Source organism: Apteryx mantelli, chromosome 1 (assembly GCF_036417845.1).
Source record: "Apteryx mantelli isolate bAptMan1 chromosome 1, bAptMan1.hap1, whole genome shotgun sequence".
Lineage (NCBI taxonomy): Eukaryota > Metazoa > Chordata > Aves > Apterygiformes > Apterygidae > Apteryx > Apteryx mantelli.
The window spans coordinates 141920270-141941927 of record NC_089978.1 but is presented as its reverse complement, the minus strand read 5'-3'; the positions used below and the strand labels follow the sequence as shown (position 1 = coordinate 141941927).

General features: G+C 43.5%; 1 protein-coding gene across 3 annotated transcripts in view; it reads left to right on the top strand.

The window, feature by feature from the left end:
- Positions 1–21658, top strand: part of ETV6 (ETS variant transcription factor 6) — a 138115-nt gene that overhangs the window by 84675 nt on the left and 31782 nt on the right. For all 3 annotated transcript variants that reach the window (XM_067304890.1, XM_067304886.1, XM_013947168.2), the window contains exon 3: positions 18597–18761. In XM_067304890.1, the coding sequence (XP_067160991.1) occupies positions 18597–18761 (165 nt within the window). The remainder of the gene's footprint in view (positions 1–18596; positions 18762–21658) is intronic.

The following is a 21658-nucleotide window of genomic DNA, read 5'->3' as shown; positions in this document are numbered from 1 at the left end:
GGTAACTACAGCTGGGCTGGAATGGTTGTCTTGAAGAGTGTGGTAGTTTCTTCCTGGCTGTATTCAGTGCGCGTGAGTTTCTTGGGTCAAAAGCACTTTGTGCCAAATCACACAGGAGGCCTGTGGTTGAATTCAGGTCTTCCTGGTCCCTTGACCACTGTCCTCCTTGCTCGAAGCTCCTTTTTTTCACAGCAGTGAATAGACCTACTTTTCCTTCCATTCCTATTCAATATCCCTGTGGCAAATAACTCAGCTGTTTACATGAGAAAGTAATAGTAGGAAAGTATTTATTATATTTTTAGCAGTCTGTAATGTAATTTAGCAGATGGAAAAAACAAGGAGGAGAGCCAGCTTTCTGCAGACCACCAATATGTGCTTTGCAGGCTGGAGCTCGCGGACTCTTGAACTAATCTAACTGAGACCGCCCAAAGATTTCTAAACACATGCACATGCTATCAAGCTGGAAAGACACTCATGAGAAGACTGGCAGTTAAAAATCACTCAAATCAAGAGGAAGATCTGCCATTGCCTGTAACAGGCTTTGGGGTAGACCCCATTAGGTCATAAAATTCAGTTAGGAGATCTGCATAGCATGGTACGTGTTTGCAAAGTGTGTCTGTCATGCTGTAGAGGTAATATATAAACCTCACCATGTACTTGGACAAAGTGAGTAAGTATGCTAAAGAAAGTCCAGGGTACAGCCCTATATTGTTCATTCAAAAAATGTAATTTGGTTTTAATAATTTATGATGCTTAATAATATACCATAAAGTGTTCTGTAATATATTGTGTAAATGTAATAAAGTCTTGGGAAAATGAGAGTTCACTACAGATTGGCTATTAAATATTTTCAGTGGAGTAAAGTAAAACAGCTCAAGGCTGCAAAAAATGATCCAACTGGCAGATTAGTAAACTGAGAATTTGCATTGTTAATTTGTAAATATAAATAGTGAAGTTCAGGAGTGAAGTCATTAATAGTGCTTGTCTGCCAGTAAAATTTCTTGACATTAGTTTTTAATACTATAAAAGCAGCTGTCTTTGAAACAAAATTCTTCTAAAAAAGGTCAATGCTATAAAATTTTTACTTTTTTCCAAAAATATTCCAAGCTGAAAAAAATGAGGTTTTAGCAATGGTTATTAAAAAGATTCTCATGAGAGTTATGGAAAAATTTTGCTTTTCCCAAAACCTGTCTTTTGCAAAACACAAAGTAAACTTTACAGTAAGTGTTTTGAAACCAAAGCAGTGAAAAGTGGTTCCATTTTGAATGCAACAAATTAATACCAACCTTGAAATATTGCTTTTTCTTTTCTTTATTTTTTTTCAGTGACTCTGATTTTGTATATTAGGACAAGCTTTGTTTAAGAGGCTCACTAGTCTCCTGAGTGCCACAAACTCCTTTTTTTCCCCTCACTTACCCTCTGTGGAGACCGAGATGCTGCCTTCTATAGCAAAATCTGTGATGTTACCTCATCATTGCCGTTATGTTTATCTTTCATGAGCCAGGGTTTTGAGGAATATACCGATAATCTACATCCTCTTAATAGCTCTACTAGAGATTAAAATCTAAACAAACTCTCTGGACAAAAATATCATTCCTCTCCTGTATGCGTGCACTACCAAATACACTAGGTTCCTGGTTTATGATTACAACTGAGATGCTACAATTACACAGAATAATAATGCAGGGATATTGGATTAGATGAGGAAGATCATTTGTTTTATATTAGGACAGCACCTCCTGGCCCCTGACATGGACCAGGACCTCATTGTGCTAGCTGCTGTATTTAGTTAAATAGCTGTGTTCTGTCCTTCTCTGCAAACACAGCATCAGGCCCGATGATTTATAGATACTAGGTATTTTTTAAATGAGGCGAGGGCTTGTATTGTTAGTGGTAACTTTGGAATGTGTCAAAATTTCAGCATAATCCTTTCGAGAAGAATGAACTTGGACTTAAAGAGACCCTCCTAGATTAAAAATATGTATTTTTAAAATAACTTCAACCAACGGAAAGACAGATTTTTCAACCCTTTCTCTCCCTGGAAGGAAGTTATCCAAGTGAGGCATCCCACTAAGATCACTGGAGCTGCTTGTGTAAATAAAAGCTCACAAGAATATGGGTTAAACTGTGCAGCCCTCAGTGTCCTGTTTATTACCTCAGTGTCATATTTACGAAAATCGATGCACCTTAATATTCATCTTCCTTTCCACTAGTTACGGGGGTTGCTTTGCAATTTTACATTTATCTCAATTTTGACAATAGAAGTATGAATATCACTTTCACTTTTGTTCAGAATTGCTTTCAGTTTCTGGCTTTCAAATAGCTGACAAATGTTCTTTGGCTTACAAGGAATATAATTAGGGTACTTTAATTTAAAAGTAGAAAACCCACAGTCATTTTGATTGAATTTGAAAGAAACCTATACAGAAAAAAACAGGATTTTTTTTTTGCATGAACAATACAATTTTCTTTATTTAACATTGTGCAGATAAGAATAGAGTTACTGAAATGTACTGACTCTTTACAAGAAATAAAAATAAATCAATAAACATATAACTGAATGAATATTGGGATTAACCATAGATAACATTTTCCTAGGGCTTCTGTGACACATGGAGAAATGTCTGGGAACTGATGAACTGGAGAGAGAAGGAAAAAGAAGCTAATGAGAGAAAAAAAATATATGCAAAGCCACTTGGGTAAAGTTATGCAAATGACCTTATCAGGGTAGCCAAAAGGCTTCTCCATTGTGCCTGCCAATTAGGAAACAGCAGCTACGGACATATTCAAGTCCCTCTTCTTGAGGAGATGAGGCTTTAGCCTGTGATGTTGGCAACCAAACCATGAAAGCAGATTAAAAATTGTCTCCTTTTTTATGTCTTTTTAAAAGGTTGGCAGAGATACTAAATGAATCCCGGACAGGGCAAACATCCTCATGGCACTTCCAGTACATTTCAATATTGGCCATGCTAATCAAAGCTAAGACACCATGGATAGTTTTAGTAGATAGGTATTCTGAGGAAGAGAAGTTTCAACTTTAATTTGTTCATTAATTACCGACCTTTCCATTTCATATGGATACTAGCAACCTAAAAGAGCAAAAAAAAAACCCCAAAAAACTCACTGGGCTTTGACATGGTTGCAGAAATAGGCTCAGATTTCCTTGAAGGCTTCATGGAAATTTATGCACTGGTGTCCCTCCACCCTGACTCACGTTCTGAAGACAGAAGGGAAGAAGAAACACGTCCTGCTGTTCAGCCCACCTCAGTCTGCCCAATCCAGGGGTGCTGCTCTCTTTTCTATCTGGCCGAGTCTTTCCTAAGTTTTTTCTAGGATTCCTAACGTCTGTAGATATTTATCTCCTATGATTAGATTCACTCCACAGATGGGCAAGCAGAATTAGGAACACAAAGGATAGGAGAATCTAATTTTATACAGTGTTTTCTAAATAGTGAGGTGTATCAAGACTTGTGAAGTATTTTGATAATTACAGAGAAGGAAGACATTATGTTCAAAATCAGTAACATAAATTCTTGATATTCTGGGAAGCTTTCCTCCCCCTTTTGGTGCCTTAGGTCCTACTCTTAACACTGCTGCTGAATAGTCAGAATTAATACTGATTTCCACAGGAGATGCAGACATACTTCTCAGGATTGAAAACTGATGTTTTCCAAACCTTGAGCAGGCATTAACTGGTCACTGCTTCAGCATTCAGCTGAGTGGAATAATTTTCATGAGGGGATTTTTCAGAGCTAGGGTTTGGCTGTGCCCAAATTGTCTGGAGGCAGCCTGTGGGTATGGTAGATGAATGGGTCAGGTAAAGTGTTACATTTTGACTTGGGTGGACACCCTGAAGAGGAATCTGGTATGTTAATGCCTGTTGACTCTACTTTCTGCTTCCCAGGCTTGAAAGATAACTTTGAGCGGCGTTGCTTGAGCAAGACGGTAAAGACTGCAGAACCACAGTGTGATCTTTCTGTGTGTTAAAGCAGGACAGCATGCAAAAATAGGAACCCAAACATTTTATCTTTCTCTCTATGGCCCCATAGTGAGAGGGAGAATGATAAAGTCCTGGGCGGAAGAACAGGATTTACTGAAGACTAGTGGAGTCAGCAGAAATGTGCGTGCATTGGTGCTGCTGGGGTGAAGCGCTCAGCAGGGCTGTGGGACCTACCTGGTGGGAGGCCACTGGGAGAGGCATTCCTCAGGGAAGTACCTAACATAAGCGCAGAGTGTTGAAGGCCCTTCTTATTGCGTGGAGATGCAGGTCCTGCAAAAATTCAGGTCAGGCCTTGCAAAACCATCAGTGGACTGAACTAGAATGAGAACTAGAAAATTCAATGTTGGGGAGCTGTGCTTCCTCCATCCCAATCAGTGCCATCTGCCTCTATGACCAGTAAAATCTGGGGGCTATGTTTATGTATGAACCCTTGGTAAAAAGAAAAACAACAAAAAGCAGAACTATGCCTCTAGAAGTACTGGTATTTTGTGTGCAACTTTGGGCTAAGTTCTGTGGTGATTTGCCCTCTACAGTGAAAAATCCCTTCTCTGGACACAAAACTGAAGAGATAGTAATATGCTCAGATCCACACAAAAATCTCAGTGTGCTGCATTTGGCTCTTTGGCCATGCTAATGTGTGTCTAAACCCATTCTTCTAGACCCCTTCTTTGTTGTTACGTTTTTAAACTCTTTCTTTCTTAAAAACTGATTCCTAAGCTGAATTTTAAAAACCCCTTACTGAGAACAACTTATTTCCCAATATCGCTTCTCCAGGTTAGCAATTGCTGTGATTGCCACAAAGATGCTGTTTAGTAACTAAGGGGAGGCAGTGAAGTGAGACCTGTTATGTACGCCAGCCCTTTTCTTACACACAGAGGCTCACTTATAGGCCTGCGAGAGAAGGGGGAAAACAGGATAAAAGTGCTGTGATTTTTTCTGTTGTTGTTGTTCAATGCATGCTGCTCACTCCTTGTTTTCTTTCTGATAACACCAAGGTATATATGTGCAAACAAAAGACTCTTCTTGCCAAATCAGCCTCCTCCTCCTCCTCCTCCTCCTCCTCCTACCTGATTCCATCAGCAGAGTTGCAAAAGCATGACTGTGACAGCACTAAATGAATAAGGGTGAGGTTGAGCTGACAAAAGAAATCTCCTCTTCACACAGTGTGCACGTCTCAGAGATAGTGGGGGGAAGAGGAAATTTAGAAAAAGTTCGAAACAAGGCATCAACAAGACATGTTGTTAAAAGTTAATCCCCACGCTCACTTTTGAGGATTAATCTCAAAATACAGTCCTGTTTCAGGACCTAAATATTAACAAATTAGGTCAGACCCGGGAAGAGACAATATGGGACAAGACCAACCTAACAGTTGCTAGTTGTTCCAGCTACTTCAGAAAAAGGTATCAGAAAAAAAGTTATAATTTGTTACGGAATAAACCAGCCCATGAAGAAACCTTCTTTCTGAATTTCCATTGTTTGGTTATCCAAACATCTGAAGAACAAGGGCCTTTTTGAAATTGCATTCGTGTCCTCAGAAACTGTGCGTGGCATCAAATGCTGGGGACTGTGTTTTCATGAACAGACAGTATTTGAGCCCATATGCTCTATGTTTATTATCTGCCAGAGTGGTGTGAGACATCCAGAGTCTGCAGTTTTTTTCAGGCCTTCACGGGAAAATTTTTTGGCGCTTTGCATTCCCTAAAGTCATTTTGTGTGAAATTGCTGAAGGAGACTTCTCCCCCCAAATTGACAATGTGCCCATATCTGCATTTCTGTACCATGTTGTCATTGCTAAGCCAGTTGACCCCAGTCATGTGAAAAAATAAATATCATGTTAATAAGCAGAGCATTTCAAGGAAGTGGTTTTCCACTTCTAACTTGGAAAGAAAGGAAAGACCTGGAATGTCAACTGCTTTGCACTGATAATGTGTATCTGGACAAATCTATTAGCTATGGTTATTTCCATAATGTAGAAATTGTAAAAACAGGCATGAAGGGAAGAGTTAGGGCAACCTGAAAAGTTGGAAGATATCCTTTCTTCCAAACATGGTTCATCATCTTCCCCTCGTGTGCATGTTCACTTTGTATCTTCTTACATCACATGTCTTTCTTTCTCCCTGCCTGTCATCTCTCTCCCATACGCAGGCACACTTTGATTCTCAGCTGGAGCGGTTTATAGCAGTGCAAGCCTGTTGTAATCTGGATTTGGCTCCTGTGTTTTCGTCATCAAGAACTTTCTCCTCCTCAAGCATTTCCAAAAATTGCTCATGCTTGTATTGTTGGCAAAAGCAGCTTTCAAGGGTACTGAACTTAGGACATAGCATCTCTGCTGTAATGGAGAAAGGATATCCAGGCAAGTGCTTCTTGGTAGGACAGAAGACACCAGATCAAGGATGGCCAAGTTCAGACAAGTCCAGACACAAAACCAGTAGGTCCAAATGGTGATTTTTTTAAAAGATGTTCCCCCTTATGCAAGTTGGTTGTGAATCAGTCTTCCCAAAAGAGCAGAAACTTGAGATGATATGGAAGTTATGATCCTAAAGAATGAAGCTGAACTGGTTTGGGCTTTGTAAAACAAGCAGGTCTTGAAGAATTGGAAGAATGGGAGAGAAATTACTACTTTAGAGAGACACTTCTATTGGATTCCTAACTACAACATGATTGTGAATGAGCTTTTGTGAATACAAATGGCATGTGAAGAGATACATCTATAAATCTGGACTTCTGCATCAGATGAGATATGTAATTTGAAAAGCGTCCTCTACAGAGCTTGTTGAAATTTGCTAAAATAAGGGGAGGTACTCCTATGAAAAATTTCATTATACAAGTTGATGAGAAAATATTTCAACTACATTTTAACACTGTTGACTCAGTAATGAGTGCATGGGGACTCCCGTAGTTTCAGTTGGCTCCCTGGGGAACCAGCATTATATGCACATCATCATATTATTCACTTTGCTTGTACATTTGATCCCTTTTCTACTTTCCTTTCCTATTTGCTTATATTGGCATGTCCTATAGGCAGTGACTCCTCCTTGTTCCATGTTTTAGACCACCAGGCACAAATGTAAGCAATGTAAAGAAGTTATCAGATGATACAGAATGTTTTTGACAAGTGATACCATTTTATTCCTTCACAATACTGAAACTAAGAAAAATAATCATGCTACCCGCCAACCTTTGGAAAGAGAAGTCAATGTACTTCTGGGCACCATGAGTGGGATGGGAGGGGGAATTTCTCCTCCCTCCCCGCTGCCCATAATCCCCATCTCCACAGCTGTTCTGACCTCAGTTGGATCCCCGTGTTGCTCCCAGGGGCAGTTCCCACCGTGGTGGAGGCTCTGGGTCTCCCAACCCTAGCACATGATGCCCATCTCAGGAGGCAGAAGTCCCTTCTGCCCCCTGCACATTTGGTCGTTGTACTCCAGTAGGTTGTTGGGGATAGCAAGTGCTGTGGATAGCTATCCTCTGTGGGGGAAAGGAAGGGTGGAAAGAAGGAAAGCACAAGATAATATCACTGATGTTGAAGTCATTAGGTGTCTATACTAGCACAATAGGTTTAGAGTGTATTGAGGATTGTGATTCTATGATGGTATCAGTTGCTCCTCCTTACTAGGTATGCAGTCTCTTTCACAGCACCTTTACTTCTGCAAGAAACCTGAAAAGCAGGATGAGACAAAACATCCTTGTGGTTTATCTCATCCCTTTGTTTTCCTTTTCATTCAAAGCTTGATCCTCTACTGGAAATGCATAGGTAAATTATTTGCCTGCATTGACATTTCACTAATTTTTCCAGTCCTGGAAGCAAGCCTTTTTCAGTGATATCACCAAGATTAAACTCAAATAATATGAGCCCATGCATATTTCAGTGACATGATATGTTCTGAAACAATACTAGTTGCAGCATTTCCTCCCTTCTCTGTCACCACATCCAGCTGTTGTCTTTTTGTAATTTGCCTCTCCTCCCCTCTTGGTTGTGTTGACCTAACCATTAGCGCACTTGTACTCTTCATCAGCCCAGGGAGATGGTCTGGTGAAGACCAATGCATCTATATACTTAAATACAGATTATCTCTCTCATCAAGATCACAGCACAGCCCCTCCACCAATTGCACTGGCACATCAGAGGAGGTGGCCAGAGAAGAGTATTAAGTCAGCAGAACACTACGTATTGTCCAGGCTGTAACCTGGAAGTAGCTTGTTTGAAGGCCGGTATGTTGAGTGCTGATCACCCAGTGCTGAGATAAAAATCATCATCTTCGTTCTGGCCCCTTCCTACCAGAGAGAGTAATAGAAAACAGAGGACTTAAGCAAGACACCGAAGCTGGAGGGATGAAACTGAGTTACGTATTTCTGATATTTGAGGCAGTTGAAGACAGGTAGCTGTAGTTCACACAAGTATGTATCTGTACTGCAGTCAAGAGGTGAGACTGTGTCAGAGCTAGTGTACCAAGAATTTGCCAAAGCCGTAGTACCCACAGACTTCAGCATGAACTAGCCACCGCAGTGTCAGGCAGGCTAGGCTGAATGTACAGCATATGCTGAAGGCCGTATTGTGGTTGGTGCTGCAGGGAGCTCGTTCAGCAGGTACCCCAGGGATGACTGCGAGTGCTGCAGCTGTACTTCTGACTGCAGCATGCACACATCTTTGAGAAGCACAGCACAGCATCCTTGGTCTGATCTGGCAAGATGCCAAAGAGGATCTTGCCTACCATCCCAATTCATAACATTAGTGTTGAATTCTGATTGCATGGACAGTATGTTCAAGTGGCCCCAGATAGAAGTAATGCCTCAACTTCTTTAGACATGAACTTAAGTGGGAGCAATTGTTTTTTCTGGCTTAATATCAGAAGTTAGTGGGTGTGCTGACTAGCTTCAGAGCAAGCAGGAGTTAAACCCTGGAGAGGAAGCAATTCTCACGCTGCAGCAAAGATAATCATGATAATTTATCATCTGATAATCAAAGAGCACACACTTAATTTGTTCTCATTATCAATGTATTTCAAGCACAAGTACCTCCGTACAAGAAGCCTTTCTACGCATGGTTTACACTGGAAGGGTAGATAAAAAGGGTCCTGTGCAAATGCAGTGCAATTACTTCTGCAGTATGGGTAATGTGCTCTAGTGCAGTTTGGGGTCCATCTCAGGGGTCTCCACATCCCTTTGGGTGTGGAAAAGGGCCCCCAGGATCTAGAGCTGTTGTTTTAAGCACCTGACCTTTCTCTAGGACAGCACTGCCTTCTTGGAGAAATGACTGACAGCTAGTAAAAGCAGCAGGGATTTGGTTCATTAAGGAACCATCAAGAAATGAAGCTAGAACTAAAGTTTTTAACCATGTCACAACTCTGGTTTGCAGCATCTTGGGAGTGGAAATGTCTGCAGCATGCTAAGGAGTGGACTTTTCCCTCCAAAGCCCAAGATATGGTTCAAATCTGAGCACAGCATGCAGTCCTCCAGAGCTGTAATTTGCACCATTTCCCCCAGTTATTTATTATTTAATGTCACCTGGAGGCAGGTCTTTGCATAAAGCTTAGAAGAACTAGTATATTGATGGATTAAAGCAGGCTTTTATAGCCCTCCTGGATTAGGAGTCCGAAGGAGAATGCCTGCAAAAACAGAGACAGTAGTGGTCAAGGGGAAGGGACTCGACTTTATCAGGATGTGAGAACAAAATCTCCTTGTGAGAAGAAAGCAGCTTCTTAGGATGGAAGGATTACAATGTCTTGCTATGTCGGTGGTGGTGTTTTGCTGGCATATGAAACTGAGATTTCAGAACTTTCCGCTTGATTCAGCTGTACTAAAAGGACTTTCTGACCTCTCTTCCGAAACAGTAGGATCACCTCTAAGTTTGCAACCACTGGAAGGAAGATCAAGGGGACCTAGCTGATGATAGGTTAAAGTGATAAATTGCTGAAAGAACTATCTTAATTTTAGCAACTGCATTCATTGTAAGAGCAAACATTTCTTTGTTTTTTCACATATTTCTGGAGTGTTGAATGGCTACTGCATAAAACTGGTGCTTTCAGTTCCAACACCAGCATTACTGCTGCATACTCTAAGCGTGGTAATGATCTCAGCACCCCTCTCCATTGTAAAGCAATTAGGCAGCAGGCAAAAGACTTAAGTAAAAGCATGTGTAGGTCAAGATTGCTAAGATCAATTTATTGCTAGTTACTTACAAATCATCAACACCACAGCCAGAGATCAAGGTCATATTGCATTAAGGAGAAAGAAACAGAATGTATTGACAAGCCATTCTGGTACAGCTTTTTTTTTTTTTTTTTTTTGAAGTTAAATTTACAGTTGCCAGGACACACCAGGTAAGTAACAAGAACTAGGAAGGGAATTTAGGTGTTAACTAAAGATATGAAGATGGTCTGTATTTGTCCAGTAGTAAAGAGGAACAGAATATAGTTCCTGGATCCTATTCCTACTACAACTGAATCAGTGTACGGGCAGGTCTCCAATGACTTTTTGCCTCACATCTATAAAACAGATATAAAAATCTAATCTGTCTGCAGTTGAAAGGCACTGTGTAGTGCAAATGTGCAAGTATTATTGATAGTAGTATTTCATGGTTGCGGCAGTGGCAGTGTTCAATATAGGAAAACTGTAAGGAATGTTTGTTAGGCTTGAATTTTGACCTAGATTAAGATAAATTGGTTTGAAACAATAAAGAGTTGCTGGGAAGTAAATTAAAGTTTTATAAGCTCCTTGATTCCTACCTGCAAAGCTGTTTGCTCCCGGCAGCCGGGTGTGTGGAGTTAGCTAGCCCGTGCCATTGTCAGGGCACAGCTAGAGCTAGGATGTAGTTTTTGCACATACAAGGAAAAAAGCAACAGAAGACATTTCTTTCAGCTCCTTTTGGAAGGGAGCAGTAGGAAAGCAAAGTCTGCTCCCTGGAAAACAGCCAAAAATTGGTTGAGAAGGAGTCAGGAGTGGATTAAGACTATAACTGGGAGCAGATCCAAACCAGCATTTCCCCATTCCCCATCCCCCAGGCAGCTGTTGGTGTTGCATAAGCTGCTCTGGTAGGAGTCCCCTGGTCACCTGCCCTCCCGAGTTATGGCCACAGCATGAGCAAAAGCAGGGCTCAGCTTGGACCCAAGCGGATTCATCCCTGCTTGTGGCAGCTGCGGTAGGGGCTGAACGGCTGCAATCGGCTGTCCGGCTTTGGGCCGTCCGCAGCTTGCTGACTCACTGCTGTCCTCTTGACCTTCGCCGAATGTGGTGCCCACATGCAAAAAGCCAGTCTTCATCCTCCTCTGGAAGGAGTGCTTTTGTTAGGCTTCGAGAAAGGTTTTGCAAACAGCACGAATGGAAGCTGGAGCCGTTCTGCAGGACTCCTGAAAACTCTTGGACATGGCTCATCAAGTGAGTGCCTGGTCTTTTCATCACCTCTGTGGTTGCTTGCTTCTTTGGCTGGCACTTTTTCCCTTCCTTAAAACCATGGCCACTTCAGTACACATATCAGCACCATTTATTGAGAGCAGGTTGCCCCAGGAAAGAGGAATGCATCCTGGATGAATTCTCCTTTCAGGCTGCAAACTGCCTGTCGCCAGCGGGCGGACTGCTCCTGTATTACTGCGTTTTCTGGGACTGATCCCAGAAGGGGGCAGCTCACACCTGGATGAAGGCTAAGTCCCAAGATCTGCTTTTTCTGCAAGCAAACTGTGGATGATACAGGTGGAAACAGAAAGGAGCAGGGGTCCACTATGGGTCAAATATGAATTTCAGTGACTAGCACTGGAACACCACTGGTCATGTGGAATGACTGGGGCTGCACTTGGGGCTTTATTCTGACATCAGTGACAGCTCTGAGGACTTCAGGTATTGCTCTGCACTGTTCAGGGACTTTTCTGGCTGTTGTTTTGGGGAAGGGGGGGGTCATAGACACAGCTGAGTAATTTTGTGCAGGAGAGTTACTTCATTTACTAACTTTTATCTGTGAAGAAAACATTCAGCTATGGAGTGAGAAAGAATATATTCTGCTTGTTGAATTCTGTAGAGTTTCACCTTTCTTCTCTCTGTTCCCAGTTACATGGACTTCAGGTTCTGTGGGTTTTTTTCTACCGGAGACTTCATCTGCCACCATTAATCAGCAAGCTGTCTCAGGCCAGCAAGCTAATTTAGAGTCCTGCTTGTGCATTTGATCAGCAAATGCAAACCATATGTAATGTCAGCAGGTCATGAGAGGTGATGGAACATGGGATTTTCACTTCAGTTCCAGAAAGGGCCGAAGTTGCTTCCAGGAAGCTGAGCTTGGCACTGGGTGTGGGAAATTGAAAAGATTTATTTCCCTGTGTGAGAGCTCAGAGCTTGATCATTCTAATCAAGCATTTTCTGATCAATATGTTTCCTACAGGCTTTCCAAAGGCTGCATTAGAAAAGCAATTTTATTTATTTCATGACCCTGGAGCCCTAAGGGTTTAGAGTGTGTCATCTTTACAGGGTCTCTGTGCAGAGAGTGAGAAAAGAAGGGCTGGGTCAGGGGGCGCAAAGCTAGCAACATCAGGATGGCAGAAATCCTGCCCGGTGCTTCACTAGCTTTTTTTTTTTTTTTTTTTTTTTCTGTAGCACTTCTGCATACACAGAGGTCCCAGAGCACACACTATGCACAAAGCATTACCTCTCCTTGTGCTCTGTGTCCAGTATCCTCTTCTACAGGACTGCAGCAGACACAAGCCCATTCCTTTTATTTCAGAATGCTACTGAAAAAGCTGTTTTGCCCTCTGTTCATTCTGACAACACTGTGGGAAGCTTCCCAGTGCTCTGCCATTCTGATTACAGCCCATTTTATACCTTTTTTAAGGACACTCAAGACCCGCCTGGGTCTCTCTCAATGCCCATCACATGACTCCTCTGTTCCCCATCCAATTCTGTTTTTTCCCTGGAGATCTGTAAAGGAGCATTTCCCTCTGCTGCAGTCCATCTCCCTTGTACTGGATTGTACTCACTTCCCAAATAATTCTCTCTGGGGATTTGCCAGGATTACCTGCTGCCTGCTTTTCTACCTCTGCTTGTCTCTGGGCCTCTAAACTGCAGAGCCAGCTTTCTGCTGCAGAAAGAGGCAATCTCGGTGGGCCAGGAGGAGCCAAGTGGCTACTGGCCCTCTACTACCTGGGTCAAGTGGCACTTGCTGTGAGGAGTAAGCAGTTGGGCGTGTGACTACATGCACGAGTCCTCCATCCTCTGCCTGCCTGCTTGTAACAGTGAGCGCATAGACCACCAGTGCTGCAGGACTTCTCCTTAGGTGACAGCCTGACAGCATCGATAGCTAAGGGGAAGGCCCTTACAGTAAAAGTTCAGCCTTAACAGAGACACCATTAGGTTCCAGTCTCGGGACAACCTCAGCGCCCAATTTGCGTTTTAATTTGAAACTCCCTTCTGCGTAATCAGCATGCTGCTTTTGAAGGTGCCGCTCGAGCCCTTCCCATGGAGCAGCATAGCACGGCGTGTGCTGTCGGGTTCCCGCGCTCTGCCAGGCCAGGCCCTGGCCTCCAGCAGCAATCGATACCCTGAACACGAAGCAACCAGGGAGAAGCAGAGACAGCACTACAGGAGTATCGAGCAGTAAGCATTCAAGCAGTAAGCGTTTGGAGCAGCTGTGCAGCATTTTACACTTCCAAAGTATTTCAGATGTTAAGTAACTGAGCCCCATGACACTTCTGCGCATTTTAGTAGCTTAACTTTCCAAACCAAGGAACAAGATGGAAAGAAAGGACTGTTTAAAAGTCTCTCTGGCAGAGCCTGGGAGAAGGATCCTATGTCTTTCTTCCAGACTGTGTTGCCTTGCACAGAAATGGAGAGAGAAAGACATGCTCATGCCCCCCAGTTGCTTCACATACACCACTGTGTGCAGAGCCCCCTGTTAGGCTGTATGGGTAACATGGAAGATCATAGGTAATTAATAACAAAAAAGAAAGCATCTATTCAAAAAGAGCTAGTTGATAGCAGCCATTTGAGTCTTATGAGCTTTTCCAGCATCATTTTCCCACCAGAGGCTCAAGTGCTGTCCTGTAGTTAGAGCTGGCCTGCCTGGTGCTGCCAGTGGGATGATGCATCTGTCCCTGGGTGTTTAGAAACCAGCTGCTGATCTACACACACTGGCCCCCATGCTGTTTGCCCAACTGTGCTGAGTAGCTTTCGGTGTGGGAGTGAGACCCATCCTCTCTGCCCTCTGGAAAGCGCGGGTAAACGCGAAGTCTTTTCTTATCCCCTTCTCACCTCCTCAGCCTGCCCGTGAGGCAGCCAGGCATCAGGATGGAAAGCCTGGCTGAAACGGAGCAAAAAGGTACACGAAACTTCTCTGTGAGTGCTGTTTCCGTCACACATGTGGCAGTGTGGCTCCATCCTCAGATCAGAACCAAAACGCCGCAGCAGCTCTCGGTTGTACTGTGCTTCACACTTCACCCTGGATTTGCATCTTCAGATTGTTCCAAAATGACTCAAGGTGAAAACAGCCTACAGGGCAGTGCACCTCATAGGCGCATTTTAGCTGTGCCTGTTGCCTCCACTGTACCTAGCGACTCATACTGTAAAACACATATTCTCTCTCCCAAAGCAAAGGAGGAGATAACGAAACGTGAGTGTAGTGCCAGATTCAAGGCTGGCTCCATCTTTTTTAAAAAACAGTTGAAAAATCTTTAGGGACCAACAATTTAAACTCCTCTTCAGGACACCATTACCTTCTACTGTGCACATGCATCTGCGTGTGTGCGCACATGGGCGTGTGTGTAGGTGCTTGAGCATATGTAAGCAATTATACTGGCTGCTTCAGAAAGAAGGTGTAAAGTACCCCATCAGCTCCTCTTCATTGTACTTATTTTGTCAGTGCAACAGTATAAAGGAACAGAGAGTGGATTTCTTCTGCAGCCCAATGGTTATCAGCTTGTGCCCTGGGGCTTGCAAATTGATCCCTCTGACCATTTATAACCTAGCTAGTGTAATGGGTGCTAGAAAGAGGCCTTCAGGTGAGGAATAAGCTGCAGAAGGAGATGAGCCATTAAGACACCCATGCTCCAGTCTGCAGCATTTTGAAGGTGAGGGTGAATTTTGCTCCCTGTTTAATGGGTATGAAGCGATCAGATGATAAGCACCTCTGTAAGCTATTGGATTTTGCAGTCCTGGAGCTAATGCTTGGAAGCTGGCAAAAGGCAGACCAGGGAAAACACTGGAATCTCTCTGAGCCGGGCTGTGAGGCCTTATATGGCTCTGGTTAACCTCCCTTCAGGTGTTGATGAAGAAGTTTTTGTTGTTGTTTTTTTTAAACTACACAGATAAGGAGACCAAGGCTGGGCCTGCTTGCCAAATTTCGGCCAGGATGAGAGGAGAACCAGGTCTGATCCCTGAGTCAAAATTCACCCCCGAACTTGTGGCGATGCCAGCTGCCAAGAGGGTGGCCTGGGGGAAGGCCCCGTCCACGGTATCTCATCAGCCTTCCTGCTGATGGCCGTAGTCAATTCGGCAGGCAAAGCTCCATCCTCCTTTTGTAACACTTCCCTCATTTTCCTTGCTTTATCCGCTTGGTAAATGTCTTTGTTAGTTCTAGACAACGCAGTTAGCTTTCACAGAGAATAAAATTGGAGAGGTTAGGAAGAGACCATCTTCCTCCACAGTGGGCATGGCAATAAAGGAGAAGATGGAGAGGGGAAAATGTAAAACACAGTATCCAAAAAAGAAAAACCAAATAAGCAATGTTAGTTTTCTTTCACGGAAAGTGTAGGAAGGCATTTTCAGGACCAAGTGGTAGCTATGTACACTCTGCTGTAAAATCCCTTTGGCTGCTGAGCCAACCCGCTCATGCCCTTGTTTTCCCAAAACTGACCGCTTCTTTTTAAGAAAGAGCAAAGAAGGTGGCAAACAAGTTTAGTAAATGGAGTACTGCACATGGAAGAATTACTTCTGAGCAGCGGTTTCTGAAGCGCTTTGAGCAACGCCGCTCTGCACCCCCGGAAAAGCCTCCCGCGGCCAAACGGACTCAGCCTTGCAAAGCAAATGGGCGCGCAGCAGAGGGGGTAGCGCGGAAAGGGTTTTTTTGGAGACATTGACTTCACAAGGAAGTGATTGGGTGGGGAGGGAGGGAAACGAGAGCAGAGACAAACCATCCAGAGAAAAGCAGTTAACCTATTTTACAGCACTTTATGTGTTCAAAACACAGTGCAAGCATGTAATTACGCTATCACCCCATGGGTGGAGGGATGTGGCTCCTCCACCCCCTCATTTTAGCGATAGCCAAACTGAATTAGAAAGTGTGCATGCTGATTCAGCGTCACAGGCAGTAACCAGAAGTCAGGTGGTCTTAGGTCATACTGCTTTTTGGCTTTTTTTCCCCCCTTTTTTTGTGAAGACTCGGTCTCCCCTTCTCACAAGCTTCAGGGATGCTACTGAAACACCGCAGAGGTCTGATTCACACTGTGAAATGTCGTGACTGTCTCAGGGTTGCCAGCACAGCGCACATCACTTGGCCCAGTCTGGGTAACTTATTTGGCTGTTCTGGGTCTCGCACTGATTAGCCTAACCTTTGCTTAGACGTGGCACTTTTGCATTAATGGAACAGAAGGCAAAAATACACTGTCACCAGCACATGGGAAGTGATGATCTGTGTTTGTACAGGGACTGAGTTATTCATTATGGTGTTATCTATAAGGGAGCATGCAGATCATGTGAAGTTATCATACAGCTCTGCCCATGTAAGCCTGATTTTCCCAGTGATGTTTTGTTTTGTTTCTTGCCTCATCTTGTGAAGTGTACATCAAAACTCCAGTTAGGTTTCCATGCTACGGTGTTTCTTTGGGCAACTCATTGCTTGTATGGCATGGAAAAAGGGGAGGAGGGTGGAGGCAGGAGTCACTCATGCATCAGATCTGACATCTTTCTCCTTAACCAGCCGTAATAGCTACAGACAAACTGCATGCTGACCAGCAGTGGCCTGGGGTCTGGAAGATGTTTTCTGCAGGAATAACTCTCTGTTCAGCAAAAGATGAACCTCACTCTGGCATTTTAGATAATGGTTTGCATGTCTTGGAACATACCTACACCTCACCCCAGGACCTCCAAAAAGAAGGGAGCTACAGGACACACTGACCTCAGTAATCAGCCCCTCATTCAATAGGGGGAGGGAGAATTTATGTTCTTCCCAAATAAATAAGTGTTACTTCTTGTTTCTCTGTGGCACGTAATACAATACAGTGCTACAAGGGCGGTGAAAAGCCGGTGGAAATTCTTGCTGCTGCCACGCGGACCTCCCTTCCTTCAGTCAGCTCTGACCCTCTCTCAGGCTTGATCTCAGTTCCTTCCCTGACTCAGATCCAGTCCTGTGTGCAGTTTTGGTTCTGGGACTTTCCAAAGCTGCTGCCTGGGAATCTGGCATAGCAGCAGATTACAATTCACTGCATGTGACCTCTTGCTAAAACAGAAAAAAGGGTTGCCTATCTGTTAAAAAAAAAAAAAAGGCAAAACAAAACACTACACATCTCCCAAGTTTCTTTTATTGCTTGGTAAGAGGAGGGTAATCAGATCTCATCAAATGGTGTGCCAGGAAGGAAATTTTTTCCCATGTGCAGCATACAATCAGCCAGGTGCAATATGAGGAAGGGAGCTTCGTCTTCCTCTGAAGCATAAGATATTAGCCACTGCCAGAGGCTGTGTACCAGAGATCTGATCAGATATGGCAAATTTTATGTTCCTATGCACAGTGTGAAGCTTTCATTTCTACGCAACACATTGTAACAAATCAAACAATGAGTCATCTCACAAGGGGGAAGAGGAAAGAAAGCTTTTATCTCCCAGTGGATAGGAGATAATCTGTCTACCTAGGTATAAACAGCTCTTCACCATGCTGTCTTCTCTCCAGGGGAGGGAAGCAATTTTAAATTTGTAAAACAGATATTGAATTATCACACCTCCCAGGTCTCTGCCTGGGCCCTGTAAAGGTTAGCAGGCAAAAGACCTTTGGCTTCCCTGGTAACTTGGCTGAGGCCCTGTGACTAGACGCAACAGTCTAGGCTGTGTATGTGGTACCAGTGTATGCTGTGGTAGCTGGCTGGGAGCAAGGGAGTGCCACATTCTCCTTGGAGCCCTGGAAAATCATTCTCTGCATTCCCCACCTGCCTAGCGGGAAGTGTGGCCACGGGTCCCTTGCATTTGACTACTTTTTATTCTTCTTGATTGATTACTTTATAAGGGGCGTGCAGGGAGAACGCTCCTGTGTTTTGTCAAAGGACACACACCCGGAATGGATGGCGACGAGGACTTCGCCTGCTGCTCTGCGCCTCGGAAGGGGAAGCTGGGGGAAAATCCCATTTCACAGTGGAAACCTGGAATGAAATAATAGCCCAAAAGCTTTTCTCAGGATGCTGAGGCAGTTCTTGTTTTCCAAAATGTCCCAGATAAACCAGGATGCCTTGTCAGCCTAAGCTAACGAGGTATTTCACAGTCCGGTGCTTAGACTAATCCTGCGTTAACATGACGTTCCCCTCCCACACCTTGCCCTCAGATTTTGCACATTGCGGTGTGGAGACAAAAGGGGGATTTGCTGATGTTTGCCTATGTTGTCTCAACTCTGTAACGCAACGCTGGTCTCTCCCTGCCACAGGTCTGCAGCCCGTTTACTGGAGCCGGGATGATGTGGCACAGTGGCTCAGATGGGCAGAGAAGGAGTTTTCCTTGAGGCCGATTGAGAGCAACACCTTTGAGATGAATGGCAAGGCTCTGCTGCTCCTAACCAAAGAGGACTTTCGATACAGGTCTCCTCATTCAGGTGAGGATTACTTGCAGACGCTGTGATTGAAAGAGAAAGAAAAAGCAGCAACAAAATCTGGAGAAGGACGCAGAAGGAAAAGGACTCATATTTGTTAGGGCAGATGGGGCAGTGGGGAGGAAAAAGCGGACAGCCAACCTTACATGAAACAAGGTGAAAAAGGTCAAGATGGGGAGAGAAATCCAGATATACTTGAGTTTTAGGCAAATTTGAATCTGAATCCAACACAAACATCTGACCCATTTCTAGTTAAAACTCCCTGCAGAAGAGCAAGCTGCTCTGGCAGCGCTCTGTGACTTCCAGCTCTTTCCTGTAAAGGGTTATTTTTTCACAGACCCAACTACAGCCTCAAGTTAATCAAGTGCTCCAGCCTCTTAAGAAGCCCCTATTAGCATTCTGCCTCACAGTCAGCTTGGCTCGTGTGCTGCTAAAAGTGACTGCAAAACCCATCCCATGGGGACCTTTCCTCTGTTTTACAGCCCCTGTGGGCTTTACTTTACCAAATCTCTCAGGTGTTGGAGTCTAGCCCAAGGCACAGCACAGACAAGTGGGTGAATCAATCTGCCTATTCCCCCTGTTTTGTCTCCATTTGTTCACAAGGAAGATTTAGAAATGTGTATGTTGCCTGCCTGTATTTATATCCCCTGCAGTCTGTCTCCTTCAGCAGTACAGTCAGAGTAAGCCTTCGCCCTCCTTTGTCAGGGATGTTTAACTAAATATGAGCTATTGGTTCTAAGTAAGAATTGTGAGCTTTCCTTTTATGACCATACAAGGTACTCCTGTTAAATATAAAGGCACATAATTCAATCACCATAGGTGATCAAAGAGTTTGGACCAAGCACTTGCAGAATCGCCGTTATGAGACTTTCAGTGCAAGGTTTGCTAGGTGCAGAAATACAGCTGGTGCTACTCAGCTCCAGCTGATAAACAGGGAATGGCATTAATTCTGCATCAAACTACTTGGCGACTCCCTTGAATGCACCCCCGCAGCCATCCTCCAGCAGAATCTGCCTCACAAACTGGCTTATGTTTACTATATATGAAGTTTATAAAAGCATGTGTTTCAAATCCAGGAGTAATTTTGTATGGTAGGAGATGCCAAACATTAATGTCTATCACCAGTGTAATGCAGTAGTGAAAACTGATGCCTAGAAACACCCTTTTTTGTTTAATTCTGGCAAAATGGCTCACCATTACATTACAGTGGCTCATTTCATTGCAAAATTGGTCCTGCTTAAGGCAAAAGGAGCATTGGAAGTGGGGAGGTGGGAAAGGACTGTGAAGGACAACTTTGTCTCTCTTCTTTGCAACTCCCCTTATCATCACAATGCCTTGCTGTCTACAAGTTATGCCCCTGCTCTTCCCCTTGTGTGCTGTGAGGGCGCTTGAAATGAGTAGGACGACATATGTTTAGGCTGGAGATAGAACATTTCCAGAAGAGAGCCTTTGGCCTGCGAGTCCACACTTGAAGCAGCAAGCTAAGCTCTTACTTACCAAAATTTGAGCTTAAATGATCAAACTAAAGGCCTCCTCCCTCCCATTTTCTCTGCTTTTCCTCTCCAGGTATTCCTCACCAGTAAGAAACCTTTTAGAGGATGTCTCAGTTAGTCCCTAAAACATTTAGAGGACTCTAGGTAACAGGACACCATTTCCCCCAAATTAAGTATACATGAAATTTAAAAAGAACTATGAAATAGTATTTGTCATAGAAGTATTATGAAGTTTTTCAAAACTCTACCTACGTAAAACCTGCATGCTTTCCACTCCTGCTTAAAACAGCAGAACTGCATCCACTCCCCCCAGTGGCTTTATCAATAAAGTGGGCTTGGAGTCCCACAGCTGCTCTCCTGTTCAGGGCTGGCGAGGGGAGGCAGGCAGAAGGGGAGAGAAAAAAAGACTTTTCACTTCTTTGCTAGTATAACTGCATCTGTGTGGTGCATGAACCACAGGTGTAACTGTTTTGGTAGGTAAAAAAAAAAGACAGCTTTATGGATGTTTTCAGTAGTCTGTCAGGCCAAATCAAAGGAGGTACAAATTTGCTACCTTATTGCTTGGAGTGTTACAGCACTAGTTATGATTATGCCACTCAAAGATGCAAATTATGTGGTAAAAACACTTTTTAGCCTTTCATGTACTAAGCATGGAAAAGGTAACTGGGTTCTCGAGGCTTTGTTTTTAATTAGATTTTCAGGTATTGCAATCACCTTTAAAAATGCCCTAAAGTCACCACTGAAACAGGAAAAGCAGCCAAGATGCTAAAAATGAAGGAAGCTAAACTATGGAAAACAGAATGGCTTTAACTATTTCACACTAAGACACTAAACTTCTCCACAAACAGAACATTGGCAATTTATAGAGACAAGCACCAAATGGCACGCAGCTTACAATCTCATAGAAACAACTACTAAAATACCCCCCCACACACACTTGAGAAAACTTTCACAGAAAAATCCAAGGTTTCCTAGGTGAAACTTTGCTAAATTAGAAGACCATTTTCAGATAATATGCTAGTGCTATATTCTTCTGTATATGAGCAGTGATAATCAGAGGAGAGCAAGCAGCATTAAAAGTTGGAAGACTTCCTACCCCATGTTGTACTCTTTCATTTTGAAATGTGCAACCAGTCACATCAGACAAAACGTGTAAGTACCTAGGTATTTTACGTGAATGTTGCTGGAAGTAGGGCATCAGTACAAGGAATAATGGATAATAAGACACAAGATAAGCAGTTAATCCATTGGTCTCCTAGATACTGCAGTGATGTGTTCCACTGAGGAAGAATGTAACAATACCGGTGCCAGGGAATGGGGGCAAACAGCAAGGAACAGCCTGCTTGCCACCCCAGAAGAAACAAGCGTTAACCTGACACCTACCATTAGATGCACTTGGATCAATTT